This window comes from Nyctereutes procyonoides, unplaced genomic scaffold, assembly GCF_905146905.1.
Source record: "Nyctereutes procyonoides isolate TBG_1078 unplaced genomic scaffold, NYPRO_anot_genome, whole genome shotgun sequence".
In the NCBI taxonomy this organism is placed as follows: domain Eukaryota; kingdom Metazoa; phylum Chordata; class Mammalia; order Carnivora; family Canidae; genus Nyctereutes; species Nyctereutes procyonoides.
The window spans coordinates 23,534,417-23,550,119 of NW_026575126.1; the positions used below are offsets into that span (position 1 = coordinate 23,534,417).

The 15,703-nt window shown below is 37.0% G+C and overlaps 1 protein-coding gene and 1 long non-coding RNA gene across 6 annotated transcripts in view; one reads left to right on the plus strand and one right to left on the minus strand.

Moving 5' to 3' along the window:
- TLCD4 (TLC domain containing 4) overlaps positions 1 to 15,703 on the plus strand; it is a 103,222-nt gene that overhangs the window by 72,851 nt on the left and 14,668 nt on the right. For all 5 annotated transcript variants that reach the window (XM_055341404.1, XM_055341407.1, XM_055341405.1 and 2 more), the window contains one exon: positions 10,221 to 10,294. In XM_055341404.1, coding sequence (XP_055197379.1) covers positions 10,221 to 10,294 — 74 coding nt within the window. The remainder of the gene's footprint in view (positions 1 to 10,220; positions 10,295 to 15,703) is intronic.
- LOC129520298 (uncharacterized) overlaps positions 7,060 to 15,703 on the minus strand; it is a 30,028-nt gene continuing 21,384 nt past the window's right edge. Inside the window, exon 3 of the long non-coding RNA XR_008666551.1 lies at positions 7,060 to 7,117. This is a non-coding gene — a long non-coding RNA (uncharacterized LOC129520298). The remainder of the gene's footprint in view (positions 7,118 to 15,703) is intronic.

Below are 15,703 nucleotides of genomic sequence, written 5' to 3' on the forward strand. Positions count from 1 at the left end.
TGTTATCTCTTTTGGTGGCATGTAGATATATAATCATCTTTAACCAATTCCCTATTGTTGTGTGTCTGTTCAGAGTTTCTTGATTATGTATAGATTGAACATCCTTATATTTTTTCATATTTATGCCATATTTGTGCGATACACAGTTATCTTCAAAGAATAATTCTGTAGAGTGGAAATCTTGGGCAAGTGACATGTACATTTTTAAGTATATTGACATGTTCTGCTAAAATTCTCTTTGGAAAGGTTACCCCATGCCTTCAAAAAGATGTATGTGCATGTGTGACTTAACTGGTTAATGTGTAGAGATTATTGTGTGTAAATGCTTCACCAAGAGATTGGTTAGTTTTTGTTGTTTGTTTTCTTTTTACTTTCTGAAGATGGGCAGTTAATAAGGCTCAGGAACCTTGTGAAAAGGGTAGACCAGAATTTTTTTTTAGCAAGTTGGAAATGGTACCTGGAAAGAAGATAGACATGTGCTATCTTTAAATATTTGAAGAATTATCATGTGAAGGAGATTTTTGGATTAGCAAGATCAGAAGTAGGGACTGGCAGGTAGAGGTCATAGAGGGTGCAGTGTAGTTCTGGAACTTTTTTTTTTTTAAAGATTTTACTTATTTATTCATGATGGGGGGGGAGGGAGGAGGAGGAGGAGAGAGAGAGAGAGAGAGAGAGAGAGAGGCAGAGACACAGGCAGAGGGAGAAGCAGGCTCCATGCCAGGAGCCCGACGCAGGACTCTATCCCGGGACTCCAGGATTGCTCCCTAGGCCAAAGGCAGGTGCCAAACCCCTGAGCCACCCAAGGATCCCCCGTTCTGGAACTTTTGAATAGCAATTCCAAGGTGGAGTAGGCAGCTTTTGGAGATGCTATACTTCTTAACCTGGAGTTGTCCAGGCTGAAGGGCAAATTGAAAGAGATTTGGTAGATGGGATTACAAAATCTGTGGGTAAAAGGAGGCCACCACATCCTGATGGTGATGAACATAAAGTTGTCATGAACAGAGTGAAGTTTGGGTTGGGTGAAGTATCCTTGTAAGGTAGAAAGTTTGGCATAAGCTATTCTGTAAATAAAGCAGTTCACCCTAAGAAGTATTTATTTTCCTTTTCAAATTGGATTTTTTTCTGCAACAATTAGTAACATTAGCTATTTTTGAGGAGTGATGTGTTGACATAATTTATGTTTTATACTGAAATAGAATAGTGAGCCCACATTCACTCCTCACTAATCATGACGGTGATGTGTTATTATTACCTCTTCCTCATCATTTCCAGTTGGGCCATTCATCCCATGAAATCACCCAAGTATCAGTGAGCCAAAGACTAATACATAGACAGGAAGGAAAAGGCCCTTTTAGGACTCGTCCTTAAGCTTAATTAATCGTCTTCATAATCATGGTGTGAAAAATTATGAGGTTCAGTTTTACCTTTAAACTACAGATTTTTTTTTTCACTTTTGGAGTGCCTTTTCTGTTTTCATATTTCTCTTGGTTGCCATTGGTACACATTTCATCTTATTCTTGCATCAGTTCTGTCATAAAGGTGGTATTATGCCCATTTTACAAATGGAGAAACTGAAATTTAGATCAGCTTCACCCAAGGTCACCCATGACAGAGAGGGTTCAAAGCCTGGCCTCCATGCCATGGGCTTGTGATCACTATACTAAGTCTCCCGTCTTCCCAGACTTAACTGTTTAATTATCATAATGAATTTTCCAAAGAGAATAAGGTTTTGAAAGATTCTGACAGTCAGCCAGCCAAGAAATATGGAAATTCTGCCATCAGCATTGGGATACAGTGGTGATAATCAAGTAGCATTCTTAGACACTTCCATCTATCATTCCACTATTCCATAAAACAGGGATGATGAGGATAGTGCAGCAGCCGTCACGCACTCCTAACAGTAGCTCTGTTAAAAAGTATTCATCATATTTGTAGAAATCTGGAAATGGGGTTAGAGAAATTCAGTTAATAACCATAAGGTTATGCAGTTAATAAAGGGCTCATTGATGCCCTCTTCTAGCGAGTTTCCTTCCGGTCCATAGCTGTTATGCAGGTCTCAAATTCTCTTACCTCTATTTTTTTTAATTAAAGTATAGTTGACATATGATATCCTATTAGTTTCAGGCTTACATCATCATGATTTTATATTTTTATGTATTACCAAATGATCTACACATTAAGTGTAGTACTATCCATCACCAAACCAAGTTTTTACAATATTATTAACTATACTACCCTTGCTGTACATTATATCTTTATGACTTATTTTATAACTGGAAGTTTGTACATCTTAACTTCCTTCACCCATTTGGCTACCTGCCCTGTCCCTCACCAACAGACTTTTCCATTAGCAACCATTAGTTTAGTTTGTTCTTTGTATCTGTGAGTCTTTCTATTCCGTTTTGCTTGTTCATTTGTTTTGGTTTTTTTAGATTCCATATATAAGTGAAATCATATGGTATTTGTCTTTCTCTGACTGACTTCTTTAACATGGCATAAAACTCTCTAGGTCAAGTCCATCCATGTTCTCATATATGGCAAGATTTCATTCTTTTTTTAATGACTAATATTCCATTGTGTGTACATACCATATCTTCTTTACCCATTCATTTATCAGAGAGCACTTAGGTTGCTTCCATATCTTGGCTGTTAATAATGCTACATAGGGGTGCACATATCTCTCTGTATTGGTGTTCTTATTTTTTTTTTTTTTTTTTTGGTAAATACCAAGAAGTAGAATTGCAGGATCATATGGTAGTCTATTTTTAATTTTTTGAGGACATCCATATTGTTTTCCATAGTGGCTATGTCTGTTTACATTCCCACCAACAGTGTATGAAGGTTCCCTTTTCTTCATATCCTTGCAAACACTTACTTTTTTTTTTTTAGCTTTGACACTAGCCAATCTGATAGAAGTAAGGTGATATTCCCTATCTCTTTTACTTGCCTACCCACTTTTTTCTGTCTTGCTTCACTAATCTAAATGTATAAATTTTTGGAGATTAAATATCAGACTTTTCTTTTTATCATATACATTTATGATGACCTCTAACTCTTTTCTACTGATCTCTTTACAAAATTAACATCTGGATATTTTTCTCCTTTTCTTTTAGAATGGAATACTAATATTCTCATTAGAGTGCTTACCCACTCAGAAATAGGTTTGTAGGACTCTTAGGATTCTGGTTTTGGAGGTGATTCTGCTTGTTTCACACTGAGGAGGCAGGTGAGGTTCAACTCAGAAAATATAGGCCAAGCACTGCACTAGGCTTTATGGATAGAAAGAATGAGACAAAGAATACAGATATTTGCAGGGAGTTAAGTACTCTGACAAGCAGAGAGATCTGTTGAGACACTTAACCCTGATGGATATTAAGGAGTCGGGGAAAAATTTCTAGAGGGATACAGCTAGTCTACCTTCATAATGCTGGTGGGATCTGATGGGGGATTTGTAAATCTTCACTAATTACAATGTCAGAGAAGTAGGGAGATAGTTTCCCCAAGGGCTTAGAGATTCCTAGGTCATCTGTAAGCTAGGGCAATGGTTGTGTACCTTTATTGAATATTGAAATCATGTAGAGGGTCTGTTAAAACTAGATTGCTTATCTGACCCCCAGGGTTTCTGATTCAGGAGATCTGTCATGGGCCCAAGAATATGCATATCTAGCAAATACCCAGGTAATGCTGATGCTTCTAGGCTAGTGATCACACTTTGAGAACCACTGGGTTAGAAATGAGAGAACTAACCCTTTTCTTTGGGAAGAGGGGAGAGAAATTAGAAGAACAGCTAGGATGCTATGCCCAATTTTTCATAAATCAAGAGAAAGTCTTTTCAAAGTGTGGAGATACTGCATTTTGTCTAAATTTAGATGAAAGTAACATACAAAATTTATAATTTTTGCTAGTCATTTTTAATATTTAAAGACTATTATAAAGTCAGGTTTTATCTGATGTTAATTTGATATTTTGGTTAATATTACTTTTAATTTTATACCAATTTGAAAGGAGTTAAAAGAAATAATTTTCTAGACTCTAAAAAAAGTCAGTACATGGTTTTTTTTTGTATTTTTAAAGTTCAGTAGAGAGAAATATTTAAAATTCTGAAAGTAAGACTATTGCTGGAATATTATTTCAATATTTTGCATGACTTTGGCGTATCTGCTTGCAAATATTTTAGAAATCACAAAAATTAAAAATTTTTCAGTATTGGATCTCATCTTTGGAAAAATGATTTACTTGAAAGATACAGTAAGGAATTTAGCATGGCTTTGGCTGACCCTAGGAACATATTAATTCATATTTTATAGTAGTTTGGTCTGTCATACTCTCTAAACATTGGATATAGTTACCTAGAATACCATAGATTTAAAACAATTAAACAAAAGAATAAGATTGTTAGAAAAATAGATTGGAATAAGAGCTGCCTTTACCTGAAAAGAGAAAGGCAATGTTATAAATGAGAGAATTAACTTTAAAAATAAGAGTAGGGCAGCCCTGGTAGCTCAGTGTTTTAGTGCTGCCTTCATCCCAGGGCGTGATCCTGGAGTCTCAGGATCAAGTCCCACGTCGGGCTCCCTGCATGGAACCTGCTTCTCCCTCAGCTTGTGTCGCTGTCTCTCTCTCTCTCTCTCATCTCTCATGAATAAATAAATAAAATCTTTTAAAAAATATTAAAAAATAAGAGTAAATGTTTATTACACACATAAATTTATTATAATAGAGGATTTCTCCTAATAAAAAATATTTCTAAGATTTTCATATGTGTGCTTCAAGTAAGAATCTCCCTAAAGTAACTATTTTCCTTGCTTTTTTCGCCTCCCCAAAAATTATGTTCTACCTGTGCACTATTTTCAAAGCTCTTCTCCCTTGCTCTGCTCACTGCAGAATTTAAGTATGTAGTAGAGGAAAGCAGGACATTTTAGCTTTTTAATTTTACTGGGATGGTCTCCAACTAAACACAATTACTTATTTTCCTGACCTTTTCTTAACTGAAATATTCCAACTACTTCCTTTGGAAACACTTACCTAAACTTCAAACAAATCACCAAAACTAAAAAATAAATCCACAAAACATCAAGGAACTTGGCATATGCAAGGCAATTTGTTTCCTATTATCTTCAAAGTGCTTCTTTGTGCGGCATGAGTTAGGTCAGATATTTACTCTTTTTTTTTTTTTAATGATTGTACTTATTTATTCATGAGAGACACACACACAGAGAGAGGCAGAGACACAGGCAGAAAGAGAAGCAGGCTCCAAGCAGGGAGCCTGATATGGGACTCCATCCCAGGACTCCAGGATCACGCCCTGGGCTGAAGGCCGATGCTCAACTGCTGAGCCACCCAGGCATCCCAAGACATTTACTCTTTATTCATGTCTCTTTCTCATTGCTGGGAAGATGATTCTGATTATTAAAATGAAAAAGTTCACCTGACATTTGAGATTTATTATAATAAAATTCATAATAAAACAAAGATAGGAGTGGCCTGCACAAGTCCATTTTGGTTTTACCATTTTAGCACTGAAAGTCTTACATCCTGTGAAATCTTTTTCTGTGATGCAAAAAAATCATGGCAACCATGATTTGCAATTCACAATAATGGATCATTCATTGTCACATTATGCTGAATGATGGAACTGAGGTATGTTGTAATCATGAGCATTAACAATTATCTTTGTCTATTGGAAGTTTGGATAACCAGAATGAGAATAGTTATGATACCAACACCAGAATGCTCTAAGCATCACCAATAAAGAAGGTTATAGTTATTATATATGGAAATATGTATATTATTACATATATTAGTATATAGTGGTATGTTATTATAGATGTATGGAAAGACACATGGATGAGGGAATTGGATAACCAAGATAGACCATACTGCACAACGTGCGGAAAAGAATTTGAGTTTGGGCATTGTTATGGAATGAATTGTAACCCGCCCCCAAATTCATTTGTTGAGGTCCTAAGGTCTACTATCTCTGAATGTGACTTTATTTGGAAATAAGGTCAATACAGATGTAATTAGTTAAGTGAAAACAAGGTCATCGTTGAGAAGGTGGGTCCTTAATCCAATGTGACTGGTATCTTTATAAAACGGGGAAATTTGGACACAGACATGCACACAGGGAAAAGGCCTAAAGATTGGAGTTGGACTGCCAGAAGCCAAGGAACTGCAAGAAGCTAGGAGAGAGGCCTGGAGCAGAGCCTTCCCTAGAACCTTCAGAAAGAACATGGATCCACCTTGATCTCTAGCACATTGATCTAGGATTTCTAGCCTCCAGAACTGTAAAACAATAACCTTCTGTTATTTAAGCCACCCAACCTGTGGTATTCTGTTATAGCAGCTCTGGCAAATTAACCTGGGCCTGGTAGAGATAGGGATGTAAAAGCACCTGAAGAGACTGAGTCTCACAAGTCTGGAATGAGAGAAGCAAATGCATCTCAATCTGTACTTTTTTCATTTTCCAAAAAGACATTGACGTTCAGTTGAAAATAGCAGGCACTGAATTAACTTGGACATATCACATGGATGTACACATTTTATTTTTTCCCTTGATTGCTCTATGAAACTGACTAAAGTTACATTTCCTGATTCAGAGGTTGCAACTAAAACATCCTGTCAGTGAAAAAAAAAAAAAAAAAGGGAAATTTTGATAACAGATGTGTTGGCTTCTTACAACATAGAGAGCTGATTCTGTTGGATCTTACTAATGATCATACTTTCTTCATTCTATCAAGTGTTGCACCGAATCACAGCAACAAAAAGATGTTCCCCTAGCTCTGAGGTACTTTGATTTGAAAAATGGAGTCCAAGCTGAATTTTTGATTTCTATAAAGATTATAAAGAATCCAAATAAACAAAAATTGTTGATGTGTTCAAGTATGGATTAGATTTTGCTCAATCTGTCTGCATATTTGGCAGACAGCACAAATGTAAGTCTGGCAAATTCCATTTGGTCTATCAACTTCTTACCAAATAAAATGAAAAGTTACTACCTGCGAAATGTCTTCTACATCATGCATAGAACAGTGCTAAAAAGGAATGTGATTTGCTTACCTGTGACATTGAGGCTTTCACAATGAAGGTTCTTTGTCACCTTTAGCTTCCTCAAAACCTGCAAAAACAATGAAAGTTTTGACTTTATGGAAATATAAGGAGATGATCTCCATAGACATGTGCCTACAACATAGCTACAATTGTTGCTAGCAAATGTTGGCCAGCTGTAAAATCACATGTTTAGAGTGTGAGGCAAGGAGAATGTCCTTCTGTAACTTGGAAATAAATTGGAAAAGGAAGAAAAGTATTACATTAAGTAAATGGGTATTTATGTACCGTTTCTCTAAAAGTGTTTGGTGATTACTGAGGGGACCGGTAAGCAGCCAGAAAAGGATGAACAATCCAAACCTTAGTTATTTGATGGGGTGTGCAGGTTGTGATGAACACTCTTGCAATGGAAAAATGACTCATTTTGGGGAAATTGGACTGCTTCTGAACTAAAAAATGTTACCAGAAAAGAGTAGCCACACTGAACAGGATTTTCTTTACTAGAACTCTAACTTACTTGGAATCCACCCAGTGTGCTTTGGAGTGTTGAAAAGGATGGCTATTTTAGAAATGAGTAGTCTATATGATGAATTTATACATGCAAAGGACCTTGGAAACAAACAGTTGGTCTAGCAAAACAAGCCTGTAGGAATAAAGTGGGTGGACCTTTTTAAGAGAGCTAGGGACTTAATTCTTATAACTCTAAGAAGCCTGCTGTTGCTAGTAAGTAAAACCTCAAGTATATTATGCTCACATCTTTCTTAGGAAAATATTTAGGTTGAGGTCCTCCTGTTGGACCGATATAAGTAATGTGGACTTCTAAGAGCAGAGTTAGAAACCAAAGTGAATTGTATGCTGGACTGTAGTTCATTCCTGGGGAATAAAAGCAAAATATGTGTGTGTATATGTGTGTGTATTTTATATATATATATATATATATATATATATATATATATATATATATATATATAATTTCACCTAATGGCTGCAGGCAGTTCATAGTAGTAGTATTGGAAAAGGAAACAGAGTAAAAATATCCTACTGTGTCATGGATAAGAAGTTGTCACTATTTTTTATTAAATATAGACAACTGTTTAATTAGTCCCAATTGTATTTACATTCTCCTTTTACAAAGCCTCAGAAATATACAATAATATAGCCTAGTAAATTTAAATATCCAGAAAAAAAGAGTTAAATAAAAGGGTAGAAAGTAACATAAAAACGTTGGGGCGCCTGGATGGCTCAGTTGGTTAAGCATCTGACTCTTGATCTCTGCTCAGGTCACGATCTCAGGGTACTGAGAGTGTGACTCACATCAGCTCCTGGGCATGAAGCCTGTTTAAGATTCTCTCTCTCTCTCTCCCTCCGCCCTCCCTCCCTCTACCCCCCCCCCCGCCTTTCCTTCTCTCTCCTCCTATTAAAAAAAAAACCATAAAAATATTGTTTTCATACATTTACTGGTTAAATTAGTCCTATTCTTAATTACTACTAATTGCCATTATTAAACTAATCTTTTTAAATAAAAGCTCTTATTGTAACAGAAAAGTAAATAGTACAAAACAATATATAATTTCAGATAAACACTGATTCTTTATAATTCTTTGTTAAAGTAATAACACATGTGAGTGATTATTTCTATGTTGTCAGTGTTTTTGGAGTGGTGTGGCTGTGTCTCAGCTGACTTTAGATAAAGTTGATCACCCCCGTGCACAATAATCACCCACTGTCTTTGTGCCTGTTCCCTCTGTTCCTTCTTTTTCTTTTTTTCTTTAAGATTTTATTTATTTATTCATGAGACACACACAGAGAGAGGCAGAGACATAGGCAGAGGGAGAAGCAGGCTTCCGGCAGGGAGTCTGATGCAGGACTCGATCTTTTGGGATTATGCCCTGAGCCAAAGGCAGTTGCTCAACCATTGAGCCACCCAGGTGCCCTTCTTCTCTTTCTCCTCATCACACATTTCAATTTCACTAAGGCCAGTGAGTTTGAGATTATAAAAAGTTCTAAATTAGTGTTGGAAAAGCTAATTTGTGTAACTAGCTCTGAATTTTTATTTTTATCTATTTATTTTTAAAGATTTTATTTATTCATTTATGAGGGGGGGGGCAGAGGGAGAAGCAGGCTCCATGCCGGGACCCCAACGTGGGACTCGATCCCGGGACTCCAGGATCGCACCCTGGGCCAAAGGCAGGCACCAAACCGCTGAGCCACCCAGGGATCCCCAAGCTCTGAATTTTTAATCCCTAAAATAATTTCTATGGAGAAGAACTGAAAATATTCAAATGAAAAGTTCATGTTTTTATTGCTTTGCATCATTCCCATTTGGAAGACAGCATGGTATAGCTTTTAGGCATCGGGTTTCTGAAGTTCCATGTGTATCTAATGTTTTGGGGGTAGGTAGGACTATTTCTTTTTGTGTGTGATCATAATTCTGATTGAATTAGAAGTACTGAAATGACTATTTACCTAGCAATAATTTTTTTAATTACACGATATTTTTGAAATGTATACTTTTGTTCTTCTAATGTTTATTAGCTCTACTTTTCCTATTATTAAATTCATACAATGTACTACTAGGCATTGTGTTTCTAAGTTCATAAAGGTCCTTAAAGTGTGTGTTTTAGCTGCAGTATCTTCTGATTGACAAATATATTTTTCAGGTCAAGTGCGATAAATAAGTTTTAGCATGTGTGTACCCTTGGCAAATATGCATCTACTCACAGACTCACATATTGTTATTGAGGATGTTAAGTACACTTTTGAGATTTTAAAGATACTTTTATTGATGGATATAAAAATGAGTTTCTAGTAGGTATTTCATTGCTATAAAATTCTTCAACTTCTGAAATTTATGCTATTTTGGTCATTATTTTTACAGTAATTTGAGAATGCTGCTACCATTGGCTGTTTGCAGAATTCATTAGTTCAACATGGGAAACTGCTTAAAATCTGTTTTTATAAGTGTACATAACTGTACAATATGCTGTCTTTTAAAAATATTATAGAATTGTAGTGACATTTCTAAATTCTCATAACGAAAATCAGCTAGGAGACATGGTTTGTTTTGGTATTGATGTTATTTTACATGGAGAAGTTATTGAATGTTCTTTTAATATTTAGAAATGTTGATAAGCTTGTCCTCCCTGACATTGTGTTTTATGTCTATCATCCAGAGGTATGGAGTCCTGGCATCCATTGGGAATTTTCGCCTGCTTGCAGAACTTTCCAGCCCTTTTGTGAACCAGCGGTAGGTTATTAATCTCATTATTTTAAACTTGTGCTGTTTACTTTTAGTTTGGGAAGTTTTTTCCAAGATCCTAAAGCTACTGAATAAAAATGAGAATATGTGATATTAATTATTATCACCATTGTGCACATGAGGAAACCAAGCTTTGGAAAAGTGAGAGAAACCTAGTTAGAAAGTGGTGGTCCTAGCTTTACAACAAAGCTCTCTTTGAAGGATGGTGATGCTTTATTATACTTGGGTTCAACTTGGGTCCAGTTCATATTCTTGACACTAGAATGCCCTTCTCATCACATCATGTCAGGAGGAACATGGTGTCCATGTGACATCACTGGGGATGTGAACTTGCATCCCATGGTTAAAGTGGTGTTTACCAGGTTTCTCCACTGTGAAGTTTTTTCTTTTCCTTATCTATTCTTGAAAAGCAAGATATGAAGTAGAGCCCACTCTCAAGGGGGTGAGGGAGAAAGGAAATTAAGCTCCACCCCATGGAGGAGGTAGTTGCTCATATTTGCCAATGGATTTATTATGGTGCTGTATTACACTTATCTTGTCATTTAGTGAGGACTGCTGATGTCTTTTCTGTGTAACGTTAGCTGTTCTTTTCACTCCATGTCCATGGTCCTAGGTGAGGGCCTTCTGGATATCCACAGTTCAGTTAGTGCCATAGCCTTCTGACTGACTTCCGTCCTTCCAGATTGACCCTCTCTTCAGTCCTCTCTTCACAGGGCTACTGATGTAATCTTCCCTGGGATCCACTTTCTGTACCTTATTTTCTTCTAAAAACTGCATCCTATTTAGACACTTCTCTGACTTTGAGGTTCACTGTAATGTGCTCCATATGTCTCCAGCCTTATTTCTTCTTATTCATTAGGGTCCATTTTGAGCCCTTACTGTCTCATACACCTGTGAGTGGTTCTTTCGTTTCTTCCCTTATTCACATCCTCTATCTTTGAAAAATTTACCTATTTTTAAATCTTAGGTCAAAGTAACAAAGCCAGGGGAGGCTCCCAGGATGGCAGTTAGCCCTTTTGTGACTTAGTACAGAGATAACCCAGGGAATTGAGAGTGTCAAACCAGACTCGTGTGGGTTAGACTGTACCCTCTATTAAACTTTACTAATAATCCCAAGGATCCAGGTAATCACGAAGCCCTGAAATTAGGGAGATGTTCAGGACCATCAAAATGATTCCCTGGGTCCTTTTGGCATTGGGCTGACTCTGGAATATGGTTATCTATGAGGGGCCATATAGGCAGTATATATAGCTCCTATTGTGGACATAGAGGTTATGAAACACTGCCATTTAATAGATAGTTACATAACTTATGAAATATTCCCCAAGGGGTACCATAAGCAATCCTAAACTAGGTTTATCTGAAAAGCATTCCATGGATGAGACTCTCCTGCAACAAATACCTAAGTCTGTTTATCAGGACATCTGTCATTAGTATGTTCACCAAGCAATTAGCCTGATTTTTTAAAAATTTTATTTATCTGAGAGAGAGAGAGAGAGAGAGAGAGAGAGAGCGCGAGAGTGCATGAGAATGGGGGAGGGTCAGAGAGAAGCAAATTCCCTGTTGAGCAGGGAGCCAAATGTGAGGGCTCAATACTGAGACTCTGGGATCATGACCTGAGCTGAAGACAGATGCTTAACTGACTGAGCCACCTAGGTTCCCCAGACTGATCTTTTTTTTTCTTGCCAAAGGTTGTGGGAGCAGAGGAAGAGTGATCCTTCCACTCCCCAAATAAGAGCAAATAGATTACAGAGCTGCTGCTGGACATTTTCTTTCCCAAGTTTTGTTTATATACTGTCTTATTTTGTTTGCCAGTATTTCAGATGGTGTAATATTTCTTCAAGAAGATAGTAAGTTTCTTAGGCTTGGCCATTTATATATTTAAAATAATAATTCTTCTACAATCCTCAAAGACTCTGATAATGTGAAAATCTAGAGCAAAGAGCAATGACTATGAAGTCAAAAGACCTGCAATCAAATCCAAACTCTCCCACTCACCATTGTATATGAGTGGAAGATTATTTAATCTAAGATTGGTTTCTTACCTATAAAACAGGGATGATGATGCCTATAGGCCTCACAGTTTGTTGTAAAGATTCAGTGAGATCATGTGTATAAAGCACCTGGCACAGTGCTTGCCATTGGGTATTATATACAGTAAATGCTTAATGTCATTCATATTCAACATGCTAAAACCCAATGAACACTGGAAGTACATAGTTTATACTTGCTTTCTCTATTGTACCTTTTTTTGCTCTTTAAACTCATTAAAATTAGGCTTCCTCCTCTGTCATTGTGCTGGAACTATTTCATTAGAGGCACCAGTGACTTCCAGTTGCAAAATGCAGCAAACTCCCTTTGGTGCCTGTCTCATTATGTCTCTCTGTGGACTTGATGCTGTTGAGCACCTTCTTCTACGGTTTGCTTTCATAACACCGTATTCACCCAGTCCTTGTATTTCTCTGACCATACTCTCTCAGCTTCCTTGGTAAGAGTTCCATAAATGCTGGTGTTCCCTGAGGCTCTCTTTTGGGCCCACTGACCTTCTCCATGCTTCTCCCTGGGGTGAGTTCTTTCACGGTGTCAACTATTACCAATTTTCTCATTTTCATGTGATGGACTATGCATGAATTTTAGAACCAGATAAACTCAAGTTGCAATTCAGCCTTGCCACTTAACCTGCCCTGACCTGGGGTAAGTTATTTAACATCACTGTACTACAGTTGCTTTCTCTTTAAAAAGAGCATATTTAATATTACCTACTTCTGTGTTTTATAGTCAAGTGTTTTCTCCTTCCAAGTGGACATCAAAGTCAACATGTCTAAAATAGAATGCAACATATTTCCCTCTGTAGTTTCTTATATTCTCTTATTCAGCATGTGGCCCAGCCATTCTCTGTCAGTCACTCCTGCTTGACATGTGGTTATCATCTTTGTTTCTCTCACCTACATTTGGTCCATCATTAGATCCTAAATATTTCTTGCCTTGCCACTATCTCTCTGTCTCTACCATCAGTTCCCATCATGTCTTGCCTAGGCTCCTGTACCAACTTCTAACCCTGTACTGCCCAAGAGGGTACCCATGAGTCACTTGTAACTGTTTACATTTAATTTAAAAATTCAGTTTCTCAGTCTAACTGGTAACATTTCACATGCTTCACAGCCCCATGTTACTGGTGTCTACCAAATTGGGTAGCATATCTATAGAACATTTTCATTATCGCATAAAGGTTTTTTGGACAGTGCTGTTCTAGACCAGGGGTTGGCAAAGTAAGGCTTGAGGGGCCAAACTATTGCTGTTTTTTTGTAAATAAAGTTTATTGGGGCGCAGCTATGCTCATTTGTTTACATGACTGCTGTTACACCACAACACTGGAGTCAATTTGTTGTGACAGAGAGTGTACAGTTTCCAAAGCCTACTACTTATGTCTACTCTCTGGCTCTCTGTAGAAGAAGTTTGCTGATTCCTGCTCTAGACAGACTGTCCGTGTCTCCAATCCTGTTCCCCTTGCATCTGTCTTTTGTATTTTCTTCCACAATGATCCCTCTAAAACACAAAAATGTTTTCAACCCTCCCCTGGTTGAATCCCCTCAGTGATTCCTGCTGCTTACAAGATAAAACATGGGCTCTTTAATAGGACAGAAAATTTTCCAAATACATCTGTTTTATCTCTTTCTGCCTCTCTTTCCTCCTCAAAAATCTCTCCAACTTGTTCACATGCTGGAAAAGTCTCCTGGCTTCTTACTCATCCTTCAAGACTCAGCCTGAGGATTATTTCCATTACTAAACCCCATCTCTCTCTGGTTATATTGTGTATCCCTCACCTGTGTTTCCATAATAGTGACATAGAGTTACACCATTATGATCAGTGTATTTTATGATAGTGTTTTCTCTCTCTCTCTCTTTCTCTTTCTGTGTCTTACTCATCTCTGTGTTTCATTAGATCAAGGACAAAATTTTGTTAAACTTTGTGTGGTCCAGCACTCATTACCTGGCACATTAATAGCCATTTAATTGCTTTTTGACAAAATGCCCCCCAAGAGGTGATCAGTTAAGCTCTAGCAATGTCCATCTCTTGAATATGATTCAGAATATGTGATATTGAAGCAAAAATTAACTCTGATGCTTAAAGGAACTTCAATTTGTTTTTGTTTGAAACTTTTTGAGAACTCATTAAATTAGCAATAGTTTAATTCTATACCTTTATCTAAAAGCTTTGAGTCTTTAGTAAATTAAGAGAAGGAGAAGTGTGGTTGGAATGTGAACAGGAAATGGTATAATGGAGCAAGGAGATCATAACAAAATTGAGTGCAGCTATTTAAGCTCTGTTAGAGTTTTCTATTGGCTAATTGTTTTCTTTATAGTTTGTAAATTTTTGTTTTCTTTATTTTAAAGTGTTGTATGATTTAAGAAGGCACATGGAGGGCAGCCCTGGTGGCGCAGTGGTTTAGCGCTGCCTGCAGCCCAGGGCGTGATCCTGGAGACCCTGGATCGAATCCCACATCAGGCTCTCTGTATGATGCCTGCTTCTCCCTCTGCCTGTGTCTCCGCCTCTCTCTCTCTGTCTCTATGAATAAATACAAAACCAAAAAAAAAAAAAAAAAAAGAAGGCACATGGAATGCATGTGGTGGGTGCATAGAGGAAAAGAAGACTGAAATAAAGCTTGGACACCTGGGCTTCACAGTTACATTTCTTCTGCTAAGTTATATCCACGCATCAGGTTTCTTTTTATAAGAAATAATTCAATGGCGGTAACTTCCTTCTTGTCTAAATGCCTTGAGTTGCCATGAGGACATATTTATTCATTGCTATTAAAATTAAATAGCTTATAAGAACTTTGTACACATGCTCCTTAGTATGTTAATTCAGTATTTCCTAAATACCTCCGCAGTACCTAAAGTCCCAGTCCCTGCCCTCTGGGACCTTTGAGTATGGTGTCTGGTGTCATGTCTATGATTGAAAAAGTAGGACTTAAAAGTATAAAATGATGAGCTAGTAAAACAAGACGTTATGTATAAAAGGGCAAGAAAAAAAGCGCTGATGTTAATGGTATAAAACAGCTGTTCTCAAACTTGTTGATATCATAAATTATTGAGGACTTGAATGAACTTTTATTTCCTGTGGGCTTATATCTACTGATATTTGCCAGATTGGAAATTAAAACTGCAACATTAAAAATATTTATTAATTCATTTAATAGTAACAATATTTTATGTTAACATAATGTGTTTTTTGTGAAAAATAACCACATTACCAAAATGAAAAAAATTTTAGTGGAAACAGTGTCATGTATGTACGCTTTTGCAAATCTTTCTAATGTCTAGCATGGTGGTATTTAGCTGGAATCTCAGGGCTGCCTCTGTTTTCAGTCTGTTGTGAAATGTTATTTTGGTTGA